Here is a 20,792-nt window from a genome sequence, read left to right on the forward strand (position 1 = left end):
CCTGGAATACTGTGTCCAGTCCATAATTTAAGAAGGATATTGACAATCTGGAACATGTGCAGAGGAGGGCAGCCAATAGGATCAAGGGTATGGAAACCAAACCTTATGAGGAACAGTTGAGGGAGTTGGCTCTGTTTAGTCTGGAAAAGAGGAAACAGAGATATGATAGCCATCTTCAAATATCTGAAGGGCTATCAGATATAAGATGGAGCAAGCTTGTTTTCTCCTGCTCTGGAGAGTAAGGCACAAATAAATGGCTTCAAATTGCATGAGACTGACCAAACATCAGGAAGAACTTTTTGACAGTAAGAGCTGTTTGACAGTGGAACAGACTCCCTAGGGAGGTTGCAGACTTTCCTTCATTTGAGGTTTTTAAGCAGAGCTTAGATGGCCATCTGTCAGGAATACTTTAGTTTAGATTCTTGCATTGCAGTGGGTTGGACTCAACCCTTGGGGTCTCTTCCAACTCTACAGTTCAACAATTCTATGAATACGGGGGGGGGGGTGTTTTGGTTTATTCAACATATTGGTTGGTTCCAAGACTATCAGCCTGCCCTTGCAACCTCAAAGAGTTGTATTTAGGAAAGGACTATAGTGCATCTGCTTTGCATGTAGAAGGTCGCACGTTCAATCCCAAGCATCTCCACAGATGACTTGGAATGCTCCCATGCCTAAAACCCTGGAGAGCTGTTGCTAGTCACTATATACAATATCAAGGTAGATGGACCCATGTTCTGACTTGGTAGAAGACAGCTTCCTTTGATCAGAAAAGGACCATGAAATGTTGGCGCTTGAGCCAGGCAATCCAAAGCGAGTTGCCATGGTGATTTTAGGGGGGGGGGCATTGTAATAATAAGCTAAATAATTGGCAATTGGTTGCCCTTCACTGGTACTCCAAAGCCCGCCACCTGCAGCTGACTCCCTGCTGCACACCAAATGCTCAGGATCAGACTGGAGGTGCAAGACATGCGCACTCAAACAGCCAGTTCAAACAGCACTGGGGCAGTGGGGGTCTGAAATCAAAGACCAAACGGGTTGTGTGAAGGCCAGTTCACTAGACTTGCCTGCATGTAGCAGACGTTTCCCCATTTTGGTCCAGCTTGCTTTACCCACATCTCTAAAGCTGCCCGAATCACAATGCACAAGGGATAAGGTGCAATTTGTTCTGTGCCTTGGCTCAGTCCAATTCCAGACAGGCTGTGATGGCGCTGCCAACTTGCGATATATTTTTGCTCACGACAGTCTGTTCAGACAACCAGTCTCCACAGCACAAAGCCATGCGTCTTGTGTGAACTGCCGCAGATTAGCCCATCACTTGGAAAGAAAATGGAGCATTTTAGCAACCCGGCGCAGAAGTTGCCTGCCACAGATTTGGTCCCATGAGCCCCCTCTACTGGGCTAGCTTGGGCCCAGTTTCCGTAGAAAGCAAAGGCAGCTTCCAAAAGGAAAGTGAGAGATCAGAAGGGAGGAGGAGGCAGAATTCTCAGATTCCAAATGCTCTCTCTCTCCCAAACTTTTTGTTTGCCTGATGGCCTTGGGCTTTTTCTCCCCCCACTGTAGCTTTCAAATCCGTTGGCAAACAGCTCACTGCAGCTCTGTGTGTAATCCTTTGGGGGTTAAAATAAAGGTAGCTTGTGAACTCTGTTCTCCTTCAAAACTAATGGACTCTTTCCCCCTCCCCCCTGTGCTTTACACACACACAGACACAGTTGCTCGCCGCCCCCCTTTCTCCCCAAATATCCCCCTTTGTCCACTTTTATGAATTGAAACATGCACTCCCAACGTGCACACACGGGGAATCCTGCCCATTAATTAAAGGACTTGTCAGCCCCAATCCTGGATTCTTACAGTGTAGGAAATGTCTCCCCTTTTAAGTGCAAAACCATAACATTACCATTTCCCCAAGTGCTCTCTGTTTTAGGCTGCTTTCCTAATTAGAGGGATGATAACAGCCCCGCTGATTGGCATTATAAAAGCACTAGTTTGGCTTCATCTGTCCCAGGTGTGCTGTGTAATTTTTCCCTCCCCCCCACCCTTCTCACCGGTTCAGAGCAATACCTCTCTTCTTCATTGTTCCTTAAAGTTTTCATCTGAGGAATTAATTCAGATAAAAAGACATTAGAAAAGAACCTCTACTGCCAAAGCCCATCAGCGAAACCTTTTATCAAAAGTACAAACTATACAAGCTAGATTTTTTTTTCTTTTACCCTTTTGTTTCTGAGGGTTAAAAAAAGGGGGGAAGAAGAAGGAGAAGAAGAGGAGGAGGAGGAGGAGGAAAGGAGAGCGAAGGAAGGGAGGGAGGAGGGGAAAAAATCCAGAGTTCTGTCAATGGACTGAATGCACCATTAAAACTGGCGTCACTACAAAGGTTAGCGTAGATCTAACTGTCAATACAGTGAGTGGAGTGGAGTCCGGTAAGGGGAGGGAAGGGAGCTTTGGTGAGAAAGAGATACTTTGATATTTTGGGATGTTAGAAGGGTGAATGTGAAAAATTGGAGGTTGGGGATCTAATTACCCAACCATAATTGGGGGCTAGGGAATAAGCTGCAGTCCTCTCAACTCACCGCAGATCAATTATGTTAAGAGAACATCTGTAAGTAGAACTTAATGAGGTCCATTAGAGCAACATGTACAGCCTCCTCTAACCGTACTTGTCAGCTTCTTGGATGAGCCAAAGAGAGCTGCTAACTAGGGACCTGGTGGAGGTGTTTAAATACTGAAGGAGGAGAGCTGGCCCGTTCAGGTCTTGCGCTCAGCTGGGGAAGAAAGTAAGGAAAGGGGGGGAGGAAAGAAAGCAAGCAGGCAGCAGCAAAGCGGAAAAATCTGGGATTTTGCTCCCATTTGATGCTACTGGAACTCAAGTGGGGGAGAAGAAGGGGAGATGTGGTGATCAAGTATAGTTTTTTGCACTTGAACTAAGGGGGTGCGAGCATCTATTTATTTTTTCTTAAAGAGGAAAAAAACCCCACCAGGATTTGGTATCTTATTTTCTCCCTCCTTGTATGTTCATTGTCTTTTTGCTCCACGATAAGAGGTGTACATCACAACGGGCATCTCTCTCTGGGACTGTACAAAAATATTACTGATCAGAGGGGAGGGGAAATTTTTCATTTCAAGAATTGGCAGGTGACTTTTTTAAAAGGACAAAAGTGTCCAAGCTGTGAAACTTGGAAGAATTATTTTACGTTATTGTTTTTTCCTGCAGAAGGCTTCTCTTGCACAAAGGTAAGTCTCACTCTCTCTCTTTTTAATAAGAAAATCTTAACACCCTTTTTAAATAACACCACCTTGCAAAATTGTACGTGCATTTTTTTTATAAAAAAAGGAAAGTGGAAAAAAGGAAGATGCGTGGAGAGATCCTCCAGCAAGGAGGGTAAAAGAAAAAGGACCCTAGTTGTTGGTGATGGTTTTGAAACATTTTAGGGGGAAGAAAAATAAAGATTGTGATGTTTCGCTGTGTGTCCGGCCTCCATCTGTAACTACACTGGACGGAGGGAGGGAACCGAAAGGAAGGTGTTTTTTGTCCGTCTGGGTTTGAGTCTTTAAGAACGTGAGGAAGTAAACAATACCGACAAATCCTGTTTCTGTGGCGATCCCGGTTTGAGGTATTTGGAAACGGCAGAGCTGGAAGCGGAGGGGAGAGCCCGAAAGCAGCGGAGCTGAGGGGGGTTTCTGGTCCTCCTCGCCCCAGAGTCGGCGTGCCTCTCTTCTTCAACTAGATGACTTTTCTCTCGCCTGCATCTCTGCCTCCTCTTCTCGCCCCCGCCCCCCCTCACACACACACCTTAGGTACTTTGGTTTTTCATCTCCGACACAACACTACCGATCACATCTGTGCAAAGTGCTTTTTAAAGTAATAAACCACTTCGTCTTCACTTTTCTCCCCTCTTCCTTCTCCCCACCCACCCCTTGCTTGTGTGTGAATAATTCATATGATTCTGAAGAAAGAGGGAGAAACTGCTTTTCCTCCTCCTTACTCCCTTCTTATTTTGCTATAGCCTCTACTCTCCTTCATTCCCTTCTTTTTATTTTGCTATAGCGCGCATATATATATATATATATATATATAATTTTCTTGCTGTAAATTGCATGATTGGGGAAAGAGCCTGCTTTCAAATAATTTAATTCATGACAAAACCTAATTACTGTCAGGTAATACCCTGTCAGCTTTAATGCATTTCATCAGTCATAATGAAAAGAAGAGCATTTTATGACCCATCTAATTATCATTACATTTTAGGGGGAAATGAATGGCGTGGAGCTGAATGTTAACTATTCTATTTTATTCCTTTACACATGTGGTTTGGCATATTACTCACCAACTCTCCCCCCCCCCCTTCTCTCTCTTTATTTTAAAAAGATCCCTTGATTGGTGGAGTGGGAGGGGGGAGAAACAGGGAACGATTGCAATTAGATGCGGAGCTGTTTGTTACACGCGCGCACACGCACACACACACAGCGCCAAAAGTGACAAAGTGCTTAATGTCTATTGCAGGATGGTGTTGACACCGGGTATCTTATTGCCACAGTCCAAATAGAGTACTAATTACTGCGCATGATGTCACCGTAGGCAGAGGAATAATCCCATCATTTAATTAGTTGAATGATTTAAACAAAGATTTGCATAGATGCACTAATCAGTTGCCATGAATTACGGAGGCGCCGTTGCCAGCGAGGGGTAACAGATCATGGGGGGGGGGGGGTTGGAGAGAGAGAGAGAGAGAGAGAGAGAGAGAGGAGAGGAGGAGGAACGGGCAGAGGGGAGAGAAAAGAGCGCGAGAGAGAATTTCATCTCCTTTAACATAATTAATTTAATTGTCCTCATTAGCTGTACCATTTGTTCTGATTTTATTTCTCCCTTTCTTCACACATAACCTCTCCGTCTCTCTCTCTTTCTCCTCCCCCTCCTCTTGAATGCCTTGGCTGAGAGAGAGAACGCGCGCGCACACTTTGCTGGGTCACTTCGGAGAGGGACAGGCGGGCTGTTTGTAGATACAGCGCGTAAACAGAGGCGGTCTGGAGGGTTCCAGGCTGGGATGAAAACTCGCCCTCTTGCCTGAAAGGGAACCGGGTGTCAGGTCTCGGCTACCGCCTCTCCCTCGTCACTTGTGCAAATCGGATCAACAGGAAGCGTGTCGGGGGGGGGGTTGCTGCTTTTGGGGGCGCGCGCACACACACATATCCACGCGCGCGCACTCCTGGATCAGAGTGCACTTTGGGTTTCGCAGCGCTTGAGCATGATTGCCAGCTTGCTAAATTAAATGAAGAACTGTCCTAGGCAGAGGCGCGGGGGGGGGGGGTGGCAGAAAACCCAGGAGTTAAATGTGCGCCTTCAAGAGAAGACACATTGCACCTCTCCTTTGGCTTTAATTATTATTATTATTCTGATCAGAATTGCTGGATTATCGGGAGGGGGAGGAAGAGGGGAGAGAGAAGAGGGTGAAGGAAGGATGTCAAATCTCTCCAAGGCCTTAAAAGCTTTTCTTGGGGGTCTTGAAAGCACCCTCTCTAATAATGGGTGTCATTTATTTTTTTTTTAGAGGATGGGGAATTCTAAGCTGACATCTTAAAAAAAGGCTTTGTGACAATCTTAGTGTGAGGCTCCTAATGGCAGACAACAGAGGAACACTTTGAAGTCTGCAAACTGCATTCACAAATTCTTAATCGGTTTTTACCCCCCCCCTCTCCCCCCTTCTCTACCAGCTGTGGGTTGACTCTTAAAAAATAGAAGATGACGGGGGATCTGAGAGGGTGGTGGTTATTTACGCAATAAATAGGCTCAAGCCTGCAAAAGGCAAGATATTAAGGCACGGCAGCAGGGCTGACAAATATTTAATATCCTATGTTTTTGAGGGTGGGGGTAAGGAATCAACCATCTTATTGCAGTTTGTTATTTAAACACCTCTATTGTCTCCAGTGCCTCTGTGATGCGCCTTTGCTCAGGGCAGCAGTCGGGGACAAGAGCCTTCTTATACATGCTTACTCAGGAGTAAGTCCCGCTGAGTTCATCGGGACTGACTCCCAGGTAAAGTGCCTTTGCTTTGGTTCGATGGAGCATGGAGAGGGATGGTAGAACGCATCTTTGTCACACCCCTTTCTCTCCCCCCCCCCAAAAAAAAAGGAAAAAAGAAAAATTGAAAGGATCCTTTAGCTCGGCTTTCAAACCACGTGCAGTGGGATCTACTGTTTGTGCAAGTGTCAAAATGCAGAGGAAACTGGAGGTCAAAGTGCGGTCCTTTGTCCGCACTTCCGTAAAAGCGCGCTATTGGCAGTTCCTCAGTTAGCGCGCAAAAGTTTTGTTGCGCACGAAAAGGAAGACTTTCTTCTCACATAACGGTCCTGAAAGCGCCACTCTAATCCCCCACCACCACCACTACTACTCTCCGGCCACAATCTCACTTTTTCTCGAGAGTAAGAAAGCAGTGTGTGTGACCATGCATGGGTGCTGAGGTCTGCAGACGTTGCAGAAATGGTGTTTAAAACTGGGTGAGTCGAGACGTTTTGCCCACCCACTTAGGACAGAAGGAAACCAGCCAGCCCGATGGGGAGGGGGTCAGGGGGCGTTAGAGCTCTGCAGCCGGATCCTATGAATGCTTACTGGGAAGCAAATTCAAACCAAAGGCTTCTTCTCAGGTTAAAGCTGCGCTTCGGTTGGGCAGCGCGGAGTTGCTCTCTCCGCGCCAGAGGTCACTTTGCGCGTGAGCCGGTGGGTCGCTCGCCGGCTGCCGCTGTCCCCGCTGCTCATGTCTAGCATATGCATATGCTTTTCTTTTCCATTCCACCCTCCCCCCCTCCCGCTGACTTGAACTCGCAGGCTTGTAAATTTTCACCCTGGGAAATTAGCGACAAAGCCCAATCTGTCTCCCGGCTGCTTTGCACTTTGCGAGAGGGAGGTTGTTGCAGAGCCGCAGATCGAGGTGGTGGGGGGGAGCGCGTTGGAGAGAGAGAGAGAGAGGAGAGGGAGGGAGGGAGGAGGGAAAGGGGGAGGAGGGGGGACGAGAAAGATAGGAGGGGGCACATACGAGAGAGTCGCGGTAAATAGCCTGAAACCGGCCACGAGCCGCAGCTTCGAGCTCGCACGTTCACACGCTCGCTCGCTCTCTCGCTTTTGCAAGCGCGCAAGCGGCGCTTGGCTGTCTCCCTAATAACAAGAGTGACCTTTTCCCCTTTGCTGTATTATGTCTGGCTGGTTAAGGGATTGCGTCCTGCAGTTGATACAGCCTCTGACTTCCTACAGCTCGGCTCCAAGCACGCTGCTTTAGGTAAGTTGCCGTTTAAACGGGGGTGGGGGTTGGTTGGGGGGTGGTGGAGGAAATCAGCCCTGGACTCCGGAGATCCACCGATGCCTTTCCAAATCTCTCTTTCTAGGTAGGAGGACACCTGTAGCTCTGCCGAGGCCAACCCAATTAACTTGGCGGCTCCGTGAGGACTTCATGATTATTATTAATAATACCAATACTAATAAAACCCAGAGACAGGCAATCGCGTCCTTGCTATCCAACCCTCCCGTCCTCCTTTCCCTTATTACTTTTCTTTCCTGTCTGCAAACAATGCTCCTTTCTGACCTTCCCGAAAGGAAGAACCAGCTCCAACCAGAGCAGCGCCGGGGTTTCTTGAACTCACCTTGCCTTGCTTTTAATTGAGAAGGTAAGTTGAGGCAGCGGTGTCCACGCCAGCTTGGCCCCGGGGGCAGATTTTTTTTGGGGGGGTCCTGTTCTTCCCCCCCCCTCCCTCATAAAGTCGGGATCCTGCTCCTCCTCCTCGACTCTTTCCCGTCTCCTCTCTGCTCCGCAACTTGGGGCTCCTCGCTCTTTTCCCCGCGGCGTGTGCGTGTGTGTGCCTGTGTGTTTAAATCAGGGGAGGTTTTCCTTATTTTTATGATGACGAGAGAGAGATGCGAGATCGGGGGCTGCAGGAGGCGAAAGAGCGGCGCGATTGGAGGGCTGGCGAGCAAGAAGCGCAGGCGAAGTTAAACAATGAAACGGGAGCAAACGCCCGCTCGCCCTTTCCCTTAAACCGCGTCGCCAAATCCGGCTGGCGCGTTCCTGGTTGCCAAACAGCGCGAGCGTGAAACGCGATGGTGAGAACCGACTTCATCTCTCCCCTTCTTCCTCCTCCTCCTCCTCCTCCTAAGAATCGGATCCCTTTTCTTTTCTTCCTTGCCCCCCTCGGTTTTATTTCTAATGAAGCTTGAAGGGGGGGGGGGTTCCCTGTCTTTTAACCCTAAGCGCCCTGCAATTTTAGTGGGAGAAAGGCCACCTTTTGCGCATGGGTTTTCTCTACTCGGTGCAGCCTTGGCCGAAAATGGGGAAAGAGGTTGGGGGAGGGACCGATCCGATGAGCAATTGTGATATCTAGCCCTCTTTTTCTTGTGATGGTGCAGTTCTCCTCTCGGCCCCCCCTCCCCGCCCGGCCACCCCTTCTCTGCCTTAGAGCCCGAGACAGGCTGGTGCAAACGCTGCATGTGACGGTTTAATCAAATCCATTTGTTAACCGCCGAGCTTAAAAAGAAGACCGCGGGGGCGGATAGAGTTAGGGACGCATGTGGCTCTTTGTAGATCGCCACCACCATTGCAAAGATAGATGTGTGTGCGTGTGCATAATCTCGCCCGCTTGCGAGTGCCTGCCGTGTGTGTTGGTAGAGGTGTCGCTTTTTTCCAGCAGTCGCTTCCCCCACCCGCCATCCCTCCACCCCCTTTCCAAAGTGCTCTGCACAATAGCCCTGTTCTCTCTTCGCTTTCAACGCAAACCTCTTCCACTTGACCCAAACTACGGGGAGGGACACGGACACACACACACACAAACACACTTGCCGCTTCTTGCTTTGCTCAATGCGAAGGAGCTACCCGAGAGTCCTTAAATCAACTCATGCAGAAAAAGGAGAAAAGTTTCGGTAAGGTTGCCATCGATTGTTTCGTTGCTCTTTTCTTAAATAGACATTATCTCTCCTCCCTTACCTTGACGAGCGTTGAGCAGACGTGCATTTTCAGTCTGGATGTTTTGGAGAGGAGGAGATTTTGGGGGATGGAGGGGGGTAATGCCTCCCCCCCCCTGACTTCAGCTTGTGTTATGAAATGCGCGCTGCCGCTTGGTTGGGTAGGCGAAGGCTTTTAGATTTTATTTTTAAGCCAGTTACTTATTTATTTTACTTCAGGTGAAGCGACCGCAGAAAGCTGAAAAACACTTTCTCCTTCCCGTCCCCCTTCTCCTGTAAAACAAAACAACATAACAAAAGCCAGCCCACACGCCATCCTTCTTGTGGCTTTGCAGGGGTGGGCAGAGAAATTAGAGGCGCCTGGCTTGTAGCTAACATTGCAAAGGGGGGGGGGGCTTCTTTGTTGTTAAAGAGAGTGTTTCCTCTGTCGTGGCTTTTTTATTTTTTTTATTTTGCATGTGAACTGCATCAAAATTGAGCTCACTCTTGCAAATCTCTTGTTGGCCTTTGCCAACCACTAGCACTTTGCTGCCATGGTAACTGTAATTAAACTGATAAGAGTGGAAAAATGTCAGTATCTCTCTGAGTCTTACAGCTGCATTGGAAGAAAGGAGGTGGGGGCTGAGAGAATAAAAATTGGCTTCCAGCAGCACCACATTGAATTGGGAGAGAGGTGAGGTTGGAGGGGGAGAGGGAAAAGAGAGGATAGGGAAATGGGTGGAGGAGGAAATATTGTGTATTTAAAAGGGTATATGGGTAAGGGACTTTAGGAAGAAAATATCCTCTTCCTCTACATCTTGGGGGGGGGGGAGAGGTGTTGGCACTTGTCCATTCTCCCAGCTCTCTAAGAAGGGTTACAGGGAAGCTCTTCGGCCCCCAACTAGCTCTCAGAAATTTAGACGATCATGACAAGTTGGGGGAAGGAGGGGGCAGCGCTAAAGAGAGGCAGAATGAAACCTTTTGTCGTCTTGGCAGTTGCCAGATTCTTCCTTCTGAATTGGTTCTCCCAGCTGTGGGGCTGCTGCTGCCTGCCTTTCCCCCCTGCCACTCACAAATAAGTTAGAACACTTTCCCCAGCCTCTCGCTTCAATGGTGCTGTTGCAATATATATATATATATAATTAATAATAATTGTTTGTGGGGAGGGAACAATTAAAGTGCAACGTAGGAGTGATTTAAGGTGGTGGTGATGTTCCTGGGTGCTAAGGAGTTGCAGTTACTTTTGTTGTATGAACTACAGAATCTCACCCTCTGTGTGTGTGTGTATGAATAGCAGAGAACAAGAGACCACAATGGAAGCAATCGAGCGTTAGGCTGGCTCACAATGCGATCCAGGCAATTAAAAGCTCACCAGAGTTTTTAAAATGAAATGGCCCCCGCTTCTTCCTGATCACCATGCTGTACAGGCTATTATTTGTGCATCTCTCTTTTTTAATTATGCTTTCCCTTAAACTGTCAAACAACTCAGAAGTAGCAGGGGCCTCGGGGGCAGAAGGAAAATTTCCAAGCACAGTCGACCTGAATGACTGACTCCTGTGCTGCTGGGAGTAAAGTCTTTGTTTATTTATCAAAATGCCTTTTCTTCAAAATAGGCCTCCACCCCCTTCATCCCAAACCTCTCTGAATAATTGTGTGTTGTGGAGGGAGCTCTGAACGGTTGCTTTATTGCTTTTGATTGGTACTTCTCTTAACCAGAAAACTTTGATATTTCTGTTGTCCGCGTGTAGTCTGAACATAACGCAAGAAATCCATAGTGGGAAAACACCTTTATTAGGCCAAACTGTTGCAAGCAAACTGTTGTTCCTCAGGCTAGAAGGCGAACAACTTGTTTTGTTTACTGTCTTGCCTGATGAAGTGTTCTGGTGAACTCGAAAGCTTGCACACTACTTGGTTAACATTTTGGCAACTGGCTGGCCTGATAAATGTATTGCTTTGCCATTTCCCTCAAGTGGACTTGGGTTCTTCTTCTTCCTATGGTCCAGCATAGCTACCTTGTTGCTCTTCCATTTTTAAGTTGTAGCATCTTAGCTTCGGTTGTGTTCATAGTGGATACAACCGAATTGTTTTTTAAACTTTGGAGCAAGTACCACCTAAATCAATATGACTTACTTCTAAATAAACATGCATAGGATTGTTTAGCTACTTAGGAAGTATCTAGCAGAAGCTGTATAGTTTTGCCTCTAGAGAAAGCCTTGGCCACTTACATGCTGACTCCGAAGTCTTCTTCTCAATGTCCCATTGCTTTTTAAAATACCAGATGTAAATTTTTGTAGGGTTATGCTTCATGTGAAAATATTGTATGCAGTAGTGTGAACTTTATTCCTAATGATGCTATTGGGGTGAAGGAAACAGCCGTAGTTCAGTTGCCTTAAATAACGTTTGCTGCAAAGTTGACAAGAGTTTTAAGACAGAAGGATTAAGCTATGGAATTGAGCTCAATGCTTGCTCATTTTTGAGGCCCAAGTAATTGGAGACAAGTCAATATTTTCTTTTTGGCGTTCTCATGCATTATATGTAAACCACCCCCACCCCGTCCTCCTGATTTCAGCAGGAGTGTGTGCTTAAGGCGACCATTGAGATCAATGGGCTTGAAAGACTTACCTGTAGGAATCTTAACAAAAAGCTTTAATCTGCATGCCCAGCGCATTGCCTGCAACATCAGCAGAGCATCCTAGTTTATGTGATGGTTTCATGCACCTCATTCCCAACCACAAACTGGTGCAGCGAGTCTTGAGCCCTATAGGATGGGCAGAAGTTTCAGGCTTCCTTACACTGCAAATCTAAAATTGAGAGTGTAGTGAATGGGGGGGAGAGAGAGAGAGGGGGGGGGAGGCTGTGTTGGGCAACAGAATTGTCTTAATCTGCAAAACCTCCACCTTAAGCCAAGCAAGTCTAAGGTGACTATTTCTCATTTGAAAACTTGGCAGGCTATTGAGCTGTGACTGTATTAATGTCAAAACCACAGCTCTACTTATAAAAAAGATGGCCAGTGGTTTGCTATAGTCTTCAGGGAAACCTGGCTTTGATTTAGCACATGCCACTTCCTAAACTGAAAGTTGGGTTGGATATTGTTGGTTTTTGTGTGTTGGATTTTTTCCTTTGTGGGTTTTCTTTGCATTCATCTAATATGGCAAGAATGGCTGTCTAAAGTAGTGCTGTGCCGGAAAAAAATTCTGCGTTGTATCCCACCCCCACCCCCGTTCTTGATCAATTAATATGAAAAGAGGCTGCATCTGAAAAACATCAAAAGGGAGAGGGGGAATTTGGTGAGAATCAGAGTTGGAAGGGACCCCGGAGACATCTAGTCCAGCCCCCTGCAACTGCAGGAATCTCAACTAAAGCATCTATGACAAATTGCCATCCAACCTCTGCTTAAAGACCTCCACAGAAGGAGAGTCCATCACCTCCCATGGGAACCTGTTCCACTGTGAGGTCCTCATGGATGAGAAATTTTGTTGTTGTTGTATGTAACTTTCATTTCACACGGGGGTGTTGATGTGAATCTTTCATTCTACAAATACTCTGCCGGCTTCTTGGACGCTCTGGCTTCCTGAAAGCCTAATGACCTCCTTGGCTGGACTTTGCAGTAAGTGCTGGAATGCTGGGAGGCTCTTTGCCATGCACCTGACAGCTGCTGCTGTTTTTTGTTTTGAAGGACAGTGTTTTTAGTTTTAAAGAAATTAGCGTGGGAAGGTTTTTTGTTTTGTTTTTAAGTGAAAGAAGAACTTCCCTCGCTCAAGATCAGTGAGCATGCGGATCTCAAAGGAAGCTGCCTTATGGTGAGCCAGACCATTAGTCCACCTTGCTCAGTGTGGTCTCTGACTGGCTCTTCCAGGGTTTCAGGTAGGGGTCCTCTCCCAGCCTTAGCGGGAGATAGCGGGATTTGAACCAGGGACCTTCTGAATGGAATGCAGTTCAGGAACTATGACGGTTCTCGGGAACTCAGTAGCCATTTTCATGAGCTTCAGATTGGAAACCAGGGGGATGTCATGAGACTACTCCTCTCCTGGGACTTTTCCAGATAAGGACGCATGGGCAGCTGGGGGAGAGTATGGGCAGAGGAGTGAGGAAGCGTTTAAAGGAAATAAAATTCTCATGTCACCCCCTGCCTCAACCCTGCACCCACTGAAATTCTGAAAGGTCCTGCAGTGAAACAGAAAAATGGAAGCATCTTTTGGGGAGAGTTTTTTTTAAAAAAAGAAATTGGAGGGAAAGTTTCCGCACAACCTCAAAAGATGAGCTATATTCGTATGCAACTATATTCGTATCCCAGTATAGCTTTTGGGGCTAATCCCATGAGTCAAAATCCTTGGGTTATAAAGCTCACCTGAGTTGCTGCCTGGCCTTAAAACAAGTCACTATCTCTCGGTTTGATCCCACATTATGAGAATAATATTGACACATCTCGCAGCATCGAGGATGTAGAAAGTTATTTGAACACTTAGAATCATAGCTGTCTACGTTTTCCTTTTTTTAAGGGAAATTCCCTTATTCCGAATAGGATTCCTTGCAAGAAAAGGGAAAAGTTGACAGCTATGCTTAGACTGTGCTGCATAAGTGTTAAGCACTCCTTAGGTTGGGGGTTTTTGTGAATGAGTTGCTGTCATCTATATGCACTAGATGTGTCTTGCTGGGGAACAGGATCGGCGGTAGTGTCTCCCATAGCTGTATAATAGGATTAAGGAAAGCATAGCCAACAAGGGACCTCCAGAAGTTGCTGGACTACAACTCCCACCATCCCTGACCAAGCTGGCTGGGGCTGCTGGGAGTTGAAGTCCAAAACCTCTGGAGTCCACCATCTTGTTTATCCCTCGACTAAGGAATGTTTGCGATGCTTAAAGGTAAAGGGACCCCTGACCATTAGGTCCAGTCGTGGCTGACTCTGGGGTTGCGGTGCTCATCTCACTTTACTGGCCAAGGGAGCCGGCGTACAGCTTCCGAGTCATGTGGCCAGCATGACTAAGCTGCTTCTGGCGAACCAGAGCAGCACACGGAAACATCGTTTATCTTCCCACCACAGCAGTACCTATTTATCTACTTGCACTTTGATGGGCTTTCAAACTGCTAGGTTGGCAGGAGCAGGGACTGAGCAACAGGAGCTCACCCCGTCACGGGGATTCGAACCGCCGACCTTCTGATCGGCAAGTCCTAGGCTCTGTGGTTTAACCCACAGCGCCACCCACGTCCTTAGCAGGACTTAAAAGTTTGGGTGTCACACTTTTGCATCCCCATTTCCTGACACTCTGGCTTTTTGACTGAAGGGAATCCTTTAGTGCTTGCCTGGGCAGAACCCTACTTTATCCTTAACGCCTTTGTTGCATTTCTCCACAAAACGGCTGTTTTCTACCTGCGCTTCTGAGCCAAGCGTTGCTTGTTCGGTCTTCAAGTTCCATGCCTGCTTCTCTGATGATAGATGCTGCCTACATCTGGCTGAGGCGATGCTTAAGGTAAAAAAAATATGCTTCTGCCATTGCCTGTTGCCGTTTGGTAAGACTATGGGAACCCTGTTGTCTAAAGAGGCACAATATGTAGAGGTTGGTGCTAATGAGGTGTTTCTCACCTCTTGCAAGCAAGCAGCAAATACAGGTAAACCTCTTTATCACTTTTCCAGCCACTGCCTTCAATAGAAAGCAGCGTGTCAAATGCTGTGTAGCATGACCTCATCTGCAATGTGGATCTTGACTATTCTGCATTCGCCTCCACTTCTCCTTTTAAAAAAGGAGTTCCTTCAGCTGCAGGGTGTTTGCCAAATTGCCAGGCAACCCCTGCTGACTGTTCTCAGTCCAAGGTTCTGTTCCATAGGTTTGCTCCTTGAAAAGTACTCCCCAAGTCAGTGCCATAGCTAGGGGGAAGGGGGTAGCCAGGACTTTTGCCCCAGGTGAAGACTCCAGAGGGGCACCATTGAGGCTCCCAGCCTGCCAGCTATTTACTCTGTGCTGGACACACAATTCTACTATTTGGAGAGACACTCTTTTCTCCAGCCTCTTTTGAACAACAAACGTGAGCAACCTTTCTTTTTCTCCTTTCTCAGAATTGGCCGTGTTTTAGGCTACTGAAGTCGGGCTGTTACTTTTAAAGCCAATTAAACATGGGGAAACTTGCTAAGCTTCAAAACTTTTGGCGAAACCGTTTCTTGACATTTCTAAACCTTCGATTGCAAATCTTGAGTTCAGCTGAAGCCTCTGGAAGCTGCCCTGCTGTAACAGAAACGTTGACAAATAATATCTTGCCTCCTTTTTATGCAATGTGTGCCTTTAAGAACAAATGTGCTGAGGCGTGCATGCGGAAACCTGTGTGCCGTGTGTGTCTGTGCCAAACCGAGTCTTTGACACAGGTGAAAGAAAGCCCGGTTTCACCCATGTCCAATTTGCAGCTTTATTTGTTTTTACATTACGATTTTATTAGTTGTTGGCTCTTTTCTATCTTCCTCCAGGATTCTTTGCTCCGCTTTCTTTCAGAAAGGTGATGGGGTTAGAGGCTGTGTTGCAGAAATGTGAGAACGGGTGGCCTGATGTAGAAGGAACATTTGTTGTTTAGTCGTTTAGTTGTGTCCGACTCTTCATGACCCCATGGACCAGAGAATGCCAGGCATTCCTGTCTTCCACTGCCTCCCACAGTTTGGTTAGACTCATGTTAGTAGCTTTGAGAACACTGTCCAACCATCTCGTCCTCTGTCGTCCCCTACTCCTTGTGCCCTCCATCTTTCCCAACATCATGGTCTTTTCCAGGGAGTCTTCTCTTCTCATGAGGTGGCCAAAGTATTGGAGCCTCAGCTTCACGATCTGTCCTTCCAGTGAGCACTCAGGGCTGATTTCCATAAGAATGGATAGGTTTGATCTTCTTGCAGTCCATGGGACTCTCAAGAGTCTCCCCCAGGGTCATAATTCAAAAGGAATTCAGAAGGAACATAGGAACCTGCTATGTAGGAGTCAGAGCGTTGGCCCACACAGCTCAGCACTGACTGGCAGCAGCTCTCCAGGGTTTCAAAGAGGGAATCTTGCCTAGCCCTATCCGGAGAGGCTAGGGTTTGAACCTGGGACCTTCTCCGTGCAAAGCAGATGTTCTTCCCCTGGGCTGTGTCCCTTCCTACAGACTTAGACTTTGTACACATGATACCTCTGAAGCACATTCAGAGCACTGCATTCTCTCAAAGACTTCTGGGCTTTCACCACTCAGAGTTGCAGTTCCCAGCAACAAACTGTAGGGCCCACAATTCTTGAAAGGGAACAGATGTGCTTCCAATGGGCTTCAAAGTTATAGTGTGTACACAGCCTGGCTTAATTCTTGGTCAACTCATGTTGAAGGCTGTGTAAACACAGCAAGGCATATATTTGAAACATTCCTCCTGCCGCTGGGGGGGGGGGGAATCATGGAAGCTGTAGTTCGTGAAATGTGTTCGGAATTGCAGTTTTGCGAGGAGTAGACTACTATTTCCAGGATGCTTTGGGTGAGAGAGTGGGCCTTCAATTGTGTTGTGTGCCTAGCCTGACTTAAGAACCTGAATTCTTTCCCAGCAAGCTCTTCATATGAATGAGGAGTGTATGCTAGGGGAAATGTCCTAGCTTCAGTTGTAGGGAAAATGCAAAGGGTCCCAAGTTAAATCCCTTGTGGCTCCAGGTGGGGCTGGAAAAGGCCTCTCCCTGAAACTCTGGAGAGCTGCTGCCAAACCGTGTTGACAATACTGAGCTCAATGGACCAGCTGCCTGAGTTGGAACAAGGCACTTTTCTATGTTCTTTTGTTGAAGGCTCTACCTATAGTGCTTGAAATAAGTTCATTGCCCTTGAGGCCTGAGGCCCCTTCCCAGGTGGGGAGAACTTCCTGGGCATAACGCATGCTGGTGGACCCCTATAAGCAGGACCAGCCCAAGGCATTTTGCTACCTGAGGCAGGAGATCCTGTTGCCCCATCTCATCCCAACCTCATCTCAGGTGTCTCTTCCTGGGAGTAACAGTAATAATAGAAATTTAACCAATAGTGCTTTCCTTCCATCGCACCCAAAAATCCCCTGCCTGGGGCAGCTGCTTCACTCTGCCCAATAGTAGGGCCTGCCCCGTTGGGCTTATCTAATGGCAGCACTAGTGATAGCTAGCTTGGAGCTGTCCTTTAAATTTCCTACAGTGTCCTAGAACACAGTCTCTAATCCACCTGCTGCTCAATGGATTGTTGCAAAAGGGAGGTCAGGGATGGATAGATTTTGCAACATGTCTAAATCTTTTGGTTGTAACAATATCTCAAAGCAGTTTGCAAGAAGAAGCAAACAATAACATTACTGAGTAGCAAAAAAACCAGTTAAAAGCCACAATTCCAAACATTTTAAAAAATTAAATAAAATAACCAAGCTCAAAAAACAGCTTAGAACACATGTCAGCATTCTAATATATCTAGACAGGTGTGTCTAAAAGTTTTTAGCAGGCGCTGAAAAGAGTACAGTGAAGTCACCTGCCCGATGTCAATAGGGAGTTTGAAAGTGTGGGCTCGCTGCCACACTAAAAGATGGGTTCTTTACAAATGTGGAATGGGTGTTATGTGGCTCTTTCAACAGTGCCAATTTCTGTAGATTGATCAGCTGAGTGGGCACCTAGGGAGTAAGGCAATATCACAAGTAAATGGGTCAACAGTTAACCTTTCCAGAGCTCTAGCACCTTGACAGTTGCCAAGAATGACTTGCTGTCTTTGCATGCATGAGGGGGCGAGAGGAGAGCATAACAAACTTGGGTAGAGCATATATTTCCCACGATTGCACCCCATTCCTTCTAGCGCGGTTATGTTCTGGTGGGCAAGAGACTCAAGACCAGCCTTATTGTCTTGTGGGGCTCATATGAGTCTATACCTATGTACACACACTGCATGACAATAGCACAATGGAGAAATGACTTCTGTGCATGAGTGAAGAACTCTTTCTGGCAAGAATGCCACTGTGCATTGAGTAAGTGGCCTGCCACCATTTCCCAAGCTCTTTGGCAAGAATGCCATGGAACAAATCCAAAATAGGAGAGTGTGCCACCACTTTAGTGCGCTTTGCAGTGTGTGTGCCACCCCTCTGATAGATTGGAATAGTTTGGCATCATAGGCAGGGAGTGGACTGAAGCCCTGATGGTAAGAAGAGCCTGCTGGATCCGGCCAACGGCTCCTCAAATCTGCCTTCACATGGCAGTTTATTCCATTTCCCTGACCTATTTCCCAACTATTAATTTCTGCATTAGTTTTGAGCTTTCGCATGATGTGAAAGCCACTTCCAGGAAACTAATGGACTGTAGTACATGCTTAGTGCTCATTTCTGTGTTGTTTCATTCCAGAAAAAAATCCATTTGCAGCCCACTTAACCTGGAAAATGGCAAGAGTTAATATGGCAGAATTTGGGGTAGTATACTGCCGTACAGTTCTTCCCTGTTTTGTTCTTTAATGGGGGAATAGGTCTACAGTTCCCAGACTGTATTAACAGTCAGTCCCCTCTTCATAGGGAATTCTTGAGAATTGTAGCTCTGTGAAAGGAGTAGGGGACCTCCTAACAACTGTCAGTACCAGTAACAAACCACAACTCCCATAATTCTTCAGGAGATACCCTGACTGTGCAAGCTGCTATTGTGGTGCTTTAAAGGTGAATGTGGCCTAAAATGGTTCTGGTTATCAGAATAGCGATGACTTCCCAGCGCTCTCAGAAGCATTAAGAGTTCTGTTAGCAAATTCATATTTTCCCAGTCAGTGGTCTCCCGGTCAATGTGGATGGAGCAAAGGGGATTGGGGGGGGGGGCATCGGTGCCATACTCCATGCCTGTGGATTCAGCCTTGCAATTACTTCTCATGCTGGTTTAAACCTGCAGCTGCTTCTAACCTCAGTCTGGCCAAGGGACAAAACAGTTTTTGAATGGGTTGGGAGGCTGCACTCAAAGAGAAAAAGTACACACCCACACCCCACAGATTTTTCCCCTTCCCCTTTAGAAATGCACGCTACCACCAATTTGATGTTTCTGTAGCTAAAGGAGGGTTGTCACACCCACCCACCCTCATAGCTGTCAACGTTTCCCTTTTTTAAAGGGAAATTCCTCATTCCAAATAGGATTCCTCGCAAGAAAAGGGAAAGGTTGACAGCTATGCCCACCCTACTTTCTTCAAAACGTGTAGCTCTGCTCTTAGGGACTCTTCTGCAAAATGGGGCTGCTAGTTCAGGTGGCAGCTTTTAGTTTGTACCATAGTAGAAAGAAAAGCCTTGCTACGTTGTTGCCCGTTTTCTACTGAACCGTTGAGCCAAATCTGTTCTTTGGAATATTGGAGAATTTTCTGCCTGTGCGACGGAACCAATATTGTTGGATGTGGGCAACTCTGCTAGGAAAGATGGGCAGCAAATTATTCTATATGTGAAATGGGCAAGGAGAATCCCTTCGTCCTTCACGAGCCTGTATTGAAAGACTACTCTTTAGTTACCTCCTTTAATCAGGATATTAGGAAATGCCGAGTCCCTTTTGCATGAAGGGAATAACAACTGAACAGGGCTTTTGGAGCAAATTGCGCACAGAATGCGCCTTACCCTTAGAGCGGTTCTGTGCATCAGTTTAATTCAACTTCCTTATTATTATTTCATTATTATTATACATTTATTAATAGTTGCAGTTTTTCTCCACTTGCTTTCAAATCTGTGACTTTAAAATTCACCAGTTCATCTGTTGTGGTGTCTGACTTGCTTGCTCTATAATGTTGACGTGTGCATTGCTTGTTGTATCCAGCGATTGTGTGAGCTGAAGGCAGTTCATGTGGTTGATCTTTCCATTCTGCACTCCTCCTCCAGCATCCTCCCATAGGTTAGGGAGCCCTCCTACACAATGACGGCTGTTTTAATTCTTTAAACTGATTTTTTTATTTTTATTATTATTAACAAATTGTCCTTTACGTATGTCTCAAGGAAATTAGCCATCATTCGGTCATACCTCGGTTGAACAGAATCTGTTCCGGAAGTCCGTTTAACTTCCAAAATGTTTGGCTCCCAAAGCATGGCTTCTGATTGGCTGCAGAAAGCTCCTGCAGCCAATCGGAAGCCCCATTGGACATTTGGCTTCTGAAAGAACATTAGAAAACCGGAACACTCACTTCCAGGTTTTGATCATTCAGGAGCCGAAACGTTGGACTCTCAAGGCGTTCGGGAGCTGAGGTATGACTGTACTCTAAAAATAGTTTTAAAAAACACTACAAAAACAACAACTGGAAACAGGTGTTCATTCTGTACTGTTTTTAAACCTAAGGCACAGCCCTTTGCATTTAGCTGAAAAAGCTTTTTTAAAAAAAAAAGCAAAAAAGCATTCAGTTGTTTCCAGAAAGCACACATGGAGGGCTGTGATGTATCTCAACAATGATGCTGTTCCATAGGCCAGGGGCAGCCAGACTGAAAGCCCTGCTCCAAATTATCCCTAGGACCTTTATGGCAGAGGGCCAGTAAGAAATCATCATCATATGGGGCTGAAGTGGGAGGGCAGAATCATCCCAAAATGGGCACGGGGATGTTGCACCAGCTAATATTTCCCCATTGCAGCTATTGCCTTCATTGCTTTCATTGAATTTCTGTGTTAGCCCCAGTTATTGGTTGCCTTTGGGTTTCTGTTAGGGACAGAGGGAGCAGGATATAAATGTATTTGGAACTGTGGAACAGCAGTGGGTCCCCTATAGCAGGCATCCCCAACCTTCAGCCCTCCAGATGTTTTGGACTACAATTCCCATCATCCCTGACCACTGGTCCTGTTAGCTAGGGATCATGGGAGTTGTAGGCCAAAACATCTGGAGGACCGCAGGTTGGGGATCCCTGCCCTATGGGTTCCTCAGATCACCTGATCTAGCTGGGCTGCCAAGCGATGACACGCCTTCATTGCGA

The 20,792-nt window shown here is 46.7% G+C and overlaps 1 protein-coding gene across 5 annotated transcripts in view; it reads left to right on the forward strand.

Moving 5' to 3' along the window:
* The first annotated feature begins 2,615 nt into the window (after positions 1-2,615).
* Positions 2,616-20,792, forward strand: part of LMO3 (LIM domain only 3) — a 94,042-nt gene continuing 75,865 nt past the window's right edge. Inside the window, exon 1 of one of the 5 annotated variants that reach the window (XM_083461666.1) lies at positions 2,616-3,225. Coding sequence is in view for 1 of the 5 variants with exons in the window: in XM_083461664.1 (XP_083317790.1) it covers positions 8,869-8,893 (25 nt within the window). In the remaining 4 variants the exon portion in view is untranslated. Of the gene's footprint in view, positions 3,226-7,043; positions 7,263-7,368; positions 7,648-7,942; positions 8,081-8,594; positions 8,894-20,792 lie in introns of those variants that run through there. The other 4 variants (XM_083461668.1, XM_083461667.1, XM_083461665.1 and 1 more) reach the window with 4 other exon arrangements.

This window comes from Podarcis liolepis, assembly GCF_965112155.1.
Source record: "Podarcis liolepis genome assembly, chromosome: 10".
NCBI classification, from domain to species: domain Eukaryota; kingdom Metazoa; phylum Chordata; class Lepidosauria; order Squamata; family Lacertidae; genus Podarcis; species Podarcis liolepis.